General features: G+C 37.4%; 1 protein-coding gene across 1 annotated transcript; it reads right to left on the reverse strand.

Annotated features, from left to right (window-relative positions):
* Positions 1-5,955: 5,955 nt before the first annotated feature.
* Positions 5,956-12,356, reverse strand: LOC139124731 (aqualysin-1-like). Its single transcript, XM_070690847.1, has 9 exons — positions 12,297-12,356; positions 11,266-11,382; positions 10,667-10,790; positions 10,379-10,488; positions 8,896-9,037; positions 8,308-8,492; positions 7,871-8,042; positions 7,399-7,542; positions 5,956-6,049 (listed from the first exon to the last, which is right to left on the reverse strand). Exons 1-8 carry the CDS (start codon positions 12,354-12,356, stop codon positions 7,403-7,405), a joined length of 1,050 nt encoding a protein of 349 aa, XP_070546948.1. The 3' UTR covers positions 5,956-6,049; positions 7,399-7,402.
* Between the last annotated feature and the right edge of the window lie 404 nt (positions 12,357-12,760).

The following is a 12,760-nucleotide window of genomic DNA, read 5'->3' on the forward strand; positions in this document are numbered from 1 at the left end:
AAATGGCAAGAACAATGTATGAAAGGCAAATGACTCAAACATGTATAACTCCACTTGATTACAGGTTTACAGACTTACGTCATTAAGGACCGCAGTACAGAAAGAGATCGGGAGATCCACTTCCTGGATTGGATATGACTCCTGATGTTGCGTCGCCTGTAATTTTTGACTTACAAGTGGCTCCAGTGCTGCATTGACCAGAAGCAAGGTAGAGCGCAACGCAACCTTGTTATGTAAAAAGGGAAAATCATACACATCAAATACATTTCGCATTGAGTTATTATACACTTGACCAAAAAGAGCAATGTATGAAAGGCAAACCCTGGTATCTTCAGAATTTAGGAAACGTGTGACCCTTTGACTTTAATTAGCCTGATATTTCGCACTATAGAAATTCAATACGTTTATCGTGATGTATATATAATGTCATTGCATACTGCGAATATTGCCGTTATAATTTGCCTTTATCAAAGCTTCACATATCTCGTCGGAAACAACTATTAAAATTCCGCCGCATTCATTGAATACAGCTTACATATTTACTATAAAGTGCGTTAAATTTATGAAGGGAGGCTAATCATGTTCCAAGAAATGTTTCGCACAGGAAATAGATTTGTAAAACAACTCAAAATATCATTAACACATTCTCGAGAGCGTGTCTTACAGCAAACACCTTTATGTAACCAGTTACCAATAAAAACTATGTCGATTTACATAGGGTAATACAAGAAGAACAGTTTGGTATGTAATTCTGTAAGGATCGTGCTTTTCTCGTATACCAAGAAAATACACCATTCTGATCGTCGCCACTCACACTACCTTTGCAAGCAAGGTACACTAAATCATATGGGAGAAAAACCTGCCGATCAGGAGACTACCTAGAAATATGTGATCTACTTTTGATACAGTTGTCCCGATTACACTTAACTATGATGGAGAATTCTCCCGATCGCGAGACTTTGTCTTTGTGTGACAGTTTGAAAATGTAAAGTTGGTATTCCTCGACCAGACTCCGACCTAAAAATCTACAATGGAACTGAACCGACGGTTAGCGGAAATTTATCTCTATCTACAGAAAAAATCATTATTACTGGATAAATTTTGGAAAAACAAACGATTAACTTTCTTTCAGAACAATTGCGTATGTCTCTTAAAATTGATAATTAATGTGTTCGTATTAGTTTCTAAATGCACAAATGTCTACATGGTGCCCATGACTACTATGTCAAAAGTAGTCTTTATAATGATAGGAAATCTGATAGGGGGGGTCGTTTCTTCTCCTGATCCGGATCATTACAGATCTCCTTGTTGACCTATTGTGCCTTGTTATTTACATTGCAGTGGGCTGTAACAATTAAATGATAACAATTCAATTCAAAATTGTTCAGAGCATAGAAAGACATCGAGTTTTCTTCGCGTTAATTTATCTCTGTAAGTTAGGTTTTATATTACCTGCGACGAGGGGGCAAGCTGTAGAGGTGCTACTCATAGTTGCGTACGCCGTGTCGCTGGTGTGCCAGGCGCTTCTTATTGAGACGCCGGGGGCGAATATGTCAACACATGAGCCATAGTTTGAGGAACTTGCTCTTTCATCGGATGATGTTGTTGCGCCAACAGTTAAAGCCTAAAATTGCATAATAAACGACAATAGCCTCCGAGCCTTTTGACCTCAATAACATGCACAACTATAATCCCAGAGGATACTTTAAATCACCGTAAAACTAACAGAAATGTTGTAGCAGTCAACAAGCAGTCTATACAAACATATGCTTTCCCAATCATCCCTAGCAGAGCTATGACACGCATACTAAGTCACTTAGAATGGTGGTTTCACTTATATCGCGGCGATGAGCCAAATTATTAGTGGCTTGTACTCATTTTACATGTTAGTGAATATTCACTGCCATCTCGTTTAGAGTAATAAGTTACAATTTGTTACACCTTCGCATAAACACGAGGAGCGTACTAATCTCATTGTTTGTGTTTCAATTTCTATTGCTGTTGTTATTTGCTAAATAAATCAACATCAATGTGCCGGAAAATGGGCAATTTCACGTTGGATCAGAGCGTTTCTGTTTATTCGGACATAATCCTTACAACACTCATATCATAGAACAAACTCATGTATACAGGAAGACGGTCAGCTTGGCACTGCACTCAGTGTCTTGTAGTACTTTACAGTTACTATTATTGAAGACAAATTAATATGTTGTTCTTTCTTTTTTTGAAAACTGCAATAAGGTTGAAAAATAATCTTATCAACAACAAGTTAATGTCATTCTATGTATTAACAAATAACAACAACAATAGGATAACTAAGTTTCTTCGATACAACTTGATCTAAAGCTTAAAATCTCGTCAAGTGGAAATGTATAATGGTTCTAAAATTGCCACGGCAATTCCTGCATGGGAGGTGTCAATATATCAGCTAGATGGAAAACCAAAATATTTCAATTTAGAAAAAATGCACTTATTAAAGGAATACGACAACAGTTACGTGGATAATCATTTCAAGGTAAAGTCTTCGCTATAAAGCGCAAAACAAAAACTTGTTAGTGGTGTTAAATTTCCGAACATAAACATTGTTGACAGGCTTCTTGTTCAAATTTGTGGTGATAGAGTCATTTCATACTTGAATATTTTTCCTATGTGAACATGCTGTCCCACATTCTCCGGTTTAAAATCTCTATGCGGCTGACCTAAATTATCTAACATACCTCTGCAACTCTGGCTGGCGATTGGTTGCAAGCGTTGGCGTTAGAGTTACCAGCGGAAACAGAGGTTGGGTACCAAGCGGAGATCACATATCTGACACTGTTATCCAAGGCTTAGTGAGCCAATTCCCAGAGGCATGCAGACAACGCCTGGTTTGGTCCACCAGCAGCAATGGCGTCCAAACCTGAAATGTACATTGTGAAATATGACACTGAATGTTGACTGATAGAGTAATATTGCTATGTCGCTAAAATTCAACCAAAGTTTGCTTATATTCCGTAGAGCTCTATAAGAAATATGTAAGTGAGTCGCAAAGAGCCTAAACTTGAATTTCAGATATCAATACCAAACTTGTTTGGAAAAAACACAACACTCAACAGAAAGCAATATAAGTCTTATAACCAACCGAATCATATCATTCATTAAAACCAAATGTGAACTGAATGTGCTTACGTGGTTTACAACATGTTCATTAATAGTAGTACGCTTCACAGAACAATCAGAGATCTGTAAGATTATTATGTATAGCAGATTTCATCAACTTTCGCACAGTACTCTCGGACTTAAATCACTAATTACAAAGTTCATTGAATATGCAAATGAACCCTTAATTAACTACACACTACTAAATGCTTCTCAACACTCAGATATCTGTCGGATCAGTATCTGCAGTAGATGTCAACAAATTCGATGCAGTTATTTCGGAGGTATATCACTAATAACAAAGTTCATAAAAATGCAAAGAACCCTTAATTAATTTTAAATCCCTTAATGCTTCACACCACAGTTAGATATCTGTCCCATCCGTATCTGCAGTAGATTTCATCAAATTTGGTGCAGTTATTTTGGAGTTAAATGACTAATTACAAAATACATAAAATATGCAAATTAGCTTTTTATAAACTTGACACAGATCAGTGCTTCGCGCGACAATTAGACATTTATCAGATCAATATCTGTAGCATGTTTCACCAAATAAGTGCCATAATTTCACAGTTATATCACTAATTACAAAGATCATTAAATACGCAAATGATCCCTTAATTAACTCCACACAACTAAATGCTTCTGAACGCAGTCAGATATTTCTCCATCAGTATCTGCAGCAGATTTCATCACATTTGGTGCAGTTTAAAATTTCGAGTTATATGACTAATTACAAACGCCACAAAATATGCAAATGAGCTTTTTATCAACTTGACCCTGTTCAATGCTTCTCAGTGCAATTAGATATATATCAGGTCAATATTTGTAGCGGGTATCATCAAATATGATGTTAGCATTTTGGAATTATATCGCTAATTACAACAATTCAGTAAATATGCAAATAAGCAGACAATTGACATGACAGTCACAGTATCATCATAATGTTCTGAGCCTGTCACCAGTGAAAAGTTTCAGTAAATTGTATTTATGTCGGCACTGTATTTACTGTCTCCATAGGAAACCGTTATACGGAAAAGCCACACTTACCAAAATCTAATCAGTTCTTTCCATTATCATATGGTACCTGTCTACTTAATCTGACTTGATCCATTCAGGCATTTTGAGTTATTGTGTAAAAAGGCAGGCAGGCAGACAAAGAGAGAGAGAGACACACACACACTGACAAACAGACATACATCGGTACGACGTTAGCTCACGTGTCTGAACACGTGAGCTTACAAACATCAGGGCTTGATCCGTAGTTTATGGTATTGCATAGATTGCCCTCGGTGACTATTTATTATCTGAGGGCATCCTTAATCAAGAGCATTGTTACCTACATAGCTAAAGGCTGTCAAGGAAAACAATTGCAGATTCGTGTGAAAAGTTGATGCCCACTAACATTCGATCTTACCCTCTTCGTCATATCAAAATGTGTTCAGATAAATTTGCACAACAAATCTGATTTACAATATAGACTGGACATAGAACTACTCATTGCTCATTTTCAGAGAGGTATATAATTGGGAAAACCGAAACTCTAGGACCAGGTACCTTGATGAATCAGAGAATGAAATAAAAGTTTGGTTTTTTTTAATGTGAGAATCTTACCGGCCAAGATGTTGGAGGTCAAACCAGATCTCTGGCAGTTGAGAACACGCACAGAGTAAACGGTTGCTTGCACTGCAACGCCAACAGTATTACCGGCGGCAGTACCCGCGCAATGGGTTCCGTGACCATGGCAATCAGAGCCCTGAAACAGCATTGTATATATGTTCCTTCGCGTTCATATCCGACATTTATCCATGCAAAAAGATTTTGGGTTCCGTTCAATAAAATGCTGCCAGTTTATGAGATGCTCGAACAGGATTAAAGCTATAGAAATCTCTTTTCTACGAAGAAAAACATGTCAATTATTTTCGCTTCATATTTATAAGGGACACTACACTCTCCGTTTAAAAAAATGATCGCGTGGTTCATCTAGCCTGTGCCGTAAGTGTACCTTTCAGTTTGTTTGGTAAACGATGTCCCCTTTAAGATTGCATAATGAGTGAAGATTGCTTTCTTGATATCTTGAACAGAGCCACTGGGAGTATAATTGATGATTTTGATTTTTAAATTATCAACTATCCGTACTTGTCTAGCGATAGCCCATCTGCTCCAGCTTATGGTGTATATGTTTAACGGCTCCTGAGATACTGTAGCGCTCGTATAACGATTTTTAGAAAGACATGAAATATTGGCAAAAAACTTAGTGAGGCATGGCTTCTCAGAAAGTAGGCTCGTTTAAGACATTCTATGGTAAATATTGAGACATAGTTTCCAAAATGTAAGAGTAATATATTCACAATGTATCAGGTCAAGTTTGGCAGGCGCCTCTCTCCGTTAGGAAGTCCGGGTCATTTCCGAAATTGGCGATGCAATACCATAATATTTTTTCTTCTCATTAGCCAATCAGCGGCCGGCGCGCCATCAGTAACTATTTGACACCAACTATATTTGACAAATATTTGACGTCATATTTTAAACATTACGAAATGTTTTCAAGTTGTCTGTATGCCGATGTGAGGTATATCGGTGAACTATCCTGAAATGTAATATACGTGTTTTGGCTTTTTATTCAGGTATAGTGAAATTCGAATGTGAAAATGTTTTCTAGAACGCTAGTGGTCAAATATGGAAAGAAAATCACCATTTCAGGATATTGCCCCGAGAACAAATAGTCACTAAAGCACTTTATGCAAACGACAACGGGGATATTTTGCTATTACTTATCACTTCCAATCGTGTTATGAATGATTAAATGACAAAGTATTTGCTATTTAACATTTTTATTCTTCTCTATTAATCTACAGAAGCAGTTTGAGAAAAAAGCTTTCTCTGCTGGTACAACATCATCAACCCAGAACTGAAAACAAAAGAAATGCAAAAAGTTAGTGAATCTACTGAAATAATATTCACATTCAAATAATCCTTGAAAAAAAGGACTACGAATAAAATACTCGCGAATCTAATATTTTGGCTACCCAAACACTGTGTCGCCGGGGATTGTATTATAGTTTTTTTAATGCACCGAATTGCCGCGGCTACTTTTTTATTATATTACTTAATTAAAACTTCGTTAACGAGGTTAGGCTGGTGAGCGTTAGTCAAGATATCTTTCTAGCGCCCTCAAATGAGTGTCCGTGCTTTCATACTATTTCTATTCAGGAATGGGATCAAACTATCGGAACGTTCTTACTTTCCATGGAAATACCAGATCAGGATACTGTAGCTGAAATAAATTACTGTTGTGCATAGCTGCCAGCTTCATTGACTGATTTTTGGTGATTATTGTAATTTTAGTTCCAAACTAAAGTTTTGTCGTTTTTTTCTATACAGTGAGAAACTTGATTTTAGTCGTTACTACACTTTTATGAACAACATGAGTAAATTTAGATAAATGAAAAATCCCATTTGGTCCCAAAGTATCGCTGATAATGTAAGACTTCATGTAAAAACTGAAAAATTAGTTTTACACTCCAAGCCATTTTGGTATTTGTTTCTTTTAAACCTTTTTGTTAAAATTTGGCAGTTATTTCGGGTCTTCAGTGGAAAGGGCATTGTGGAAATAGCGCTTATAATTTATCATTGCCTAATGTATTCTACGTCAATAGACTATTTCGTGAAGGACTTGTCATTATCAATACAGCTTGCAGCGTTTCAACTTTTTTATTTAAGATCAGAGTAGCAAAGGGTCTTGTTATATTTCCATTATTTCGACTCAAGCTTAAAGCTCCATAAGCTGTATCTTTTGGCTATTTTTTCAGAACTTTTGTTTCGTGGTTTCCCTACACTTTCTGCATTGAATCCCTAAACTGTAATTTAATGCCAAGTATGTAGCATATCACCACAACCTATATGAGTATAATCTCCATTGTTATTGTTGAAAATTGTATTCAAGTCCGGACTAGAATTCATTTGTAAACGATAAACAATGATCACTACACACATACAAGCTGTGTTGACCTAAAGAATACTCGAAGTTTCAGCATGACAAACGGATTAAACGGGTCAGTCACGATAGTTGATATACAGAAGCAGAATACTGAAAAAAATTGCCACAAGTTACAGCTTATGTCCATTTAAAACAACCATACGATCAGTTTACCACAAACTGAAATCGTATTCATATGGTTTTAATTGTACGACGGAAAAACAAAGAAACTCTGGAAGCTTTTGTTCAGAAAGGTGTTTACTTCCAATAATAGTACTCACGTATTTAATAGCAATAGAGAAGCAAGTTTGGAGATCCTGAGCCAGGATTTGAAATAACACCAGACGTGGCATCACCAATCAGTAGGCTCATGCAGTTAGGACCAGTGCTGCATCGTCCAGCGGCAAGATGAACAGCGATGACACCTGTGAGAGGGAAATACATCTTACAGTTACCGCAGCTCTTATCATAGAAAGATAAAACAACGATGGAGGGCAGAATTCATGAGTGACTGAACGTGCGAAAATGTTCTCATGACATGGTCTATAGCACGAATAATGTAACAATTATTCATATTTCCGTCTGTGAATCTTTGCAAACATAGAGTGACCTACAGAATGTTAATATGTGCGACGAACATTGAAATAATAAATCTGCCACTCATATTGTATAGCTAACTTATAAGATACCCACGTTGCATACTTTTCGGGACTTTATCCCTCCCTTTCGCAAGAGACAATAATTTGAACTGACCTGCAACGTGTGGACAAGACATAGAGGTACCGCTCATGGTGGCGTATGCGGTATCGCTAGTATGGTATGAGCTTCTAACACTTGTACCGCCAGCGAAGATATCAACACAGCTACCGAAGTTAGAGAATGATGATCTGCGGTCAGAACTGTCGGTAGACCCAACGGTAACAGCCTGGAAACAAAATGAACATATTTTAATTGAGAAATAACAGGAATTCGATCATTAATATTCAGGTAAGGTCTTCAAAATAAAGTGCGCGACAAAACATGAAAAGTTCTACTGGCCTTCCGAACATATACATTGTTGACGGGCTTCTTGTTCAAATCTGTGGTGATAGAGTCACTTCATACTTGTATGTGTTTCCTGCGTTAACGTACTGCTGCGCATCCTCCGTTTTAAAATCTCTATGTAGCTGACCTAAATTTATCTAACATACCTCTGCAACTCTGGCTGGGGATTGGTTGCAAGCATTGGCATTAGAGTTACCAGCGGAAACAGAGGTTGGGTAGCCAGCGGCGATGACATTTCTGACACCGTTATCCAAGGTTGTACTGGCACCACCTCCCAGAGACATGGAGACAACGCCTGGTTTTGGTCCACTAGCAGCAACGGCGTCCAAACCTGAAATGTTAGTTGTGAAATATAAGACAACGAAAGTCGACACAAAGAGTAGTATAGATACATCGCTAAAATTCAACCCGTCGGTTGTCGTAAGAGCAAGGCAAGTAGGCACACATAACGTTCAGATAATCAACAGTCACCCAGGCATCGTGCCCTACATAGCTAAAACTGCAAAGGAAAAATTGAGCTCATGTGGAAAAGATAGGGCCCACTAACATTTACTGGAACTTGTTCCGATATTCGGATAAATTTACTCAATACATGTAAATGACACTAGAGGCTGGACATATAATTATTCACTGATCACTTTCAAAGCAATTAATGGGAGAACCATAACCCGAAGACGAGACATCAGGATAGATCAGATAGAAATGAAGATGTTCTTGTAATGTGAGAATCTTACCGGCCACGATGTTGGAGGTCAAACCAGATCCCTGGCAGTTGAGGACACGCACAGAGTAGACGTTTGCTTGCACTGCAACACCAACAGAATTACCGACGGCAGTACCTGCGCAATGAGTTCCGTGACCATGGCAATCAGAGCCCTGAAACAGCATTGCACACAAGTCATTTACAATGGTATCCAATTAATTCGGATATCAAAATTTGTGTTCATATCTGTACCTCATCAATGCACAAACAAGACTTTGTGGTGATTCTTTAATTACATGCCTTGAGAGGATAGAAGCTACGAATTTCTCACTTAAAGTCACCCAAGATTTTTACTTAATCTACTTTAAGGTAGAAATGCATAATCGCATTATTTATCAATCGTTGAGGTACAATTGAAGCTTATGGAATAAATATTAAGTTAAGTTTCAATGGCGTATTTGAAATGGAAAATTTAATTTTTCCTCTTTGAGTTAAAATAGGAATGATGGCCATTTTGAATTCGAAGTGGTGGTAAATAACGGGACATTTGTTTCTCTTGTGACAGATTTTGCACAGTGACCCACAAGGGGAACAGATCAAACTTCTTCAGGGAAGGTTTAGCAAATGTTGAAGTCTTTCGATTTCGAGGCGTGAACTACCTTTGTACGACATCCGAAAGGGCATTCTCGAATTGGGAAATGCCTTTACTTTTATCTAACTTAAAATGTACGCCGTTTATAATATGCTTTGCAGGCGACACCGACTGTGATTGTATGGAACATTTAGGCACTGTATTTTGGACACACGGAATAGAATCGCGTATAGTGTAGTTGATGAGGGTGTGTTCCATTTTGCATTATAGGGTGTTAGTTAAGTCACAGTCCCTGGAGGGACTGTGGTTAAGTCGTCTATTTTTCTCGCGCACTCTATTTTGATAAAATATTCAACAGCTATGAAAGCTACGGTTGCCTCCTCTAGTAATTACGGAATTGAAATTAATGAATGATACTTAAATGATAATGGAAAACCTCAAAATTTTGAGCTTTTCAATTATCATTTAAGTATCATTAAATGGAATTAATGATGTAATTAATAGTGAACACCCTCTCATGTATTCGCTAATTAATTTTTTGCTGAGTTATCACAGTGAAAATTCGAGGAAAAGAATAAAAAACATATTGCATATAACATAAACATATTGCAGCACGGGTACACCTACCTACAATAAGTCAGCAAATATACTGTAAAACGTTAATTTACATTATTTTTTTAAATCAGACTTTAACGTTAAATGACTCTACAAAATCCGAACAAGCGAAACCCAAAATACGTTGAGTAGGTGTTAGTGCCACTAATTATAGAATAGTAGGCGAAAGTTTTCGTGCATGTAAAGTAATTTGATACATATGATACTATGATACAATTAATCTTCCAGCCAGGACTAATTACCAAGAAGGAAGGAAATGGGTACCTGTCCTTTTTGTACGCAAAGCTAGGGAATTAGAAAGACTTACATCACGACCACTTTGGAAGTCATAGAAGGGATGGGCACGACCATTGAATTCCACATGGGTGTAGCGGAGACCAGTGTCAGCAATGAAAACATTGGCCCCATTACCGGTACCTGTGTGTGAGATTGAAATTGAAATTGTTTTGCAAAGCAGTATAACAACTATTAACCATATCACAGGAAGAGCAGGTAACATGGTAAATATACATGCATTGCGATATCTGACAATAACGTATCAAGATTTTCCCGTTTGACCATGAAATACATAATAATCGAAGACAATATTTCTCACCATAGATGTCCATTCTTCCATCGAGTGGCAGGTTTCTCTGATCAAGACGATCACATCCCCATTCAACATCAGCTTTCATGATGGAATCGTCCTCAACGTATTCAACGAAGGGCAGACCTCTCAGCTTGATGATTAAACAAGAGAGAGAGAGAGAGAGAGAGAGAGAGAGAGAGAGAGAGAGAGAGAGAGAGAGAGAGAGAGAGAGAGAGTTTTTCACTGCATGATAATTTGATACAAATACCTTTTGAAAAGTAGGTTCGATACTATCATGAACCTGCCCCTAATCTGTTCCTGCAACAACCGATAACTTTTTATCTATCACCGTTATACAAGGCAGCCGTTTGTCCATTTGCTGCAATCCAAATAAATTAAATATTTTCTAAATCCGTTGTGTTTACAATACAGTTTACGCGAAGAGTTTTTACACGGTGGAGTAGAACAAGAAGCGCATTTTTACAAACAAAAGTAATCATTTAAAAGTTAATACAAAGTTACAGCTTGATACAATACAAAATACAACTGTCGACGGCAAGTTAGGGTGTTACAAAATGAACTATGTAGGTGAAGTATTGGGTAACATTTTCTCTAAAGTTACTTACCTGGTTGACAGATCCCAAGTGTTCGACGGCGAAACCATTGAAGACCGTTCCATAAACATTTGTAACGGATGCGCGAGCTGGGAGGCTATCCATAACACTAGCGACGCTAACACCATCCTGAAAATGAAACGCAATGCATATGTATGACAGAGATTCCTCTAATATTATGATTTACTGCTACTGGGCGGGTTGATATCAAAATTTGCGAATAAAATCTTGAGCTCCCATTAGCAATTCCTTAATGCAGCGTAACGATTTTATATTTTGGTGCGCCCAAGAAAATACTTAGCTTTGGGTAATTCTAGATTTAGTAAACGATATTTGTGGCGGTTCCCATAACGAAATGTGTACTTGAGTGTTATTCTGTATAAAATGAAGATTTCAGTTCTAATAATGCTCTCGTTTAATTGAAATCTCCGAAGCTCCTTCAAATGACTCTTGGTAACGTTTGTTTTGATACTTTGTAAATAATATTTTGATATGACGAACCATTATTAATATAATGATCACTGACAAATATTATGCATGAAAGATTGCTCTTACAGAGACACAAGACCAAGTGAAATGAGAAAAATTGTCCTCTGCCAATTTGAACGAAGTAATTTTGTAAAACAGCTGTACGGAATACTCGTATGATAACAAAAACTTTTCTGTACTAATTTCTACCATGTTTTGCCTCCGCACGTCCATTTCTAAACGATTGCAAGGATGCATACTGCTGCAGTCAAATATGTTTGTGCTTTGTGGGAAATTTACGATATGTGACAGTAGCATTGGTATGAAAAGTAACACGTACAGCAGGGTAATTGAATCAATACTTTTTTAACAAAGTGTCATGATATTAAAACACGGACGTTTCGATCCTTGATAGATCCTTTCTGAATGATGTCAAGTTTCTAGACGTATATCGTGCAGAGCCGAACTGCCAGTGTACTCCATTTCAACTTTAGAAAAAGAGCCTATAAATAATATCAATCCTCTGTATAAAACATAAAATAGTGGAATATTTTGTGTGAATATGGGTGTCTTACCTTGACGCCGACCAGGTATCTGTTCTTAACAGAATTCTTGACCTTATAGTAAGGTGCCATACTGGCAGCGCTTGCTGCGGCGACGAAGAGAGCCAGAAGAAGTATACGCATCTTGAAGTTTGTCTGAGAGAGAGAGAGAGAGGGGAGAGAGATAATAGCAGTTGTAGGTATTTCCTCTAGTAAACTGCCAGTTCAATGGAAAACCATGATGTGATTAGAATATCTGTATTCTTACCTCTGTGGCTTGGAAGTCCAAAGTGATGAAGTGTCTCTGAAGAACCGCAATATATAGACGACTTACCGACGGAATATTTAGTCATTAACATCTGGTGCTTATCATATACAGGTCGCACGCGAGGCTGATTGATAGTTTTGTTTTGCAGAATGTGATATTTTTTGCTGATATCATAATACTTCATCACTCTAGTCTGTGTGAAAATAAGGTATGATGTATTTTCACCCAG

Source organism: Ptychodera flava (genome assembly GCF_041260155.1).
Source record: "Ptychodera flava strain L36383 chromosome 23 unlocalized genomic scaffold, AS_Pfla_20210202 Scaffold_24__1_contigs__length_23054250_pilon, whole genome shotgun sequence".
NCBI lineage: Eukaryota > Metazoa > Hemichordata > Enteropneusta > Ptychoderidae > Ptychodera > Ptychodera flava.

What these genes read in the sequence shown, in the direction of transcription:
- LOC139124731 (XM_070690847.1), bottom strand. Translation starts at nt 12,356, where the DNA reads ATGGCACCTTACTATAAGGTCAAGAATTCTGTTAAGAACAGATACCTG. An exon ending in GATACCTGGTCGGCGTCAAG is followed by an intron (nt 11,383 to 12,296) that starts GTAAGACACCCA and finishes TTTCATTTTCAG; the next exon opens with GATGGTGTTAGCGTCGCTAG. An exon ending in ACTTCCAAAGTGGTCGTGAT is followed by an intron (nt 9,038 to 10,378) that starts GTAAGTCTTTCT and finishes ATGCTGTTTCAG; the next exon opens with GGCTCTGATTGCCATGGTCA.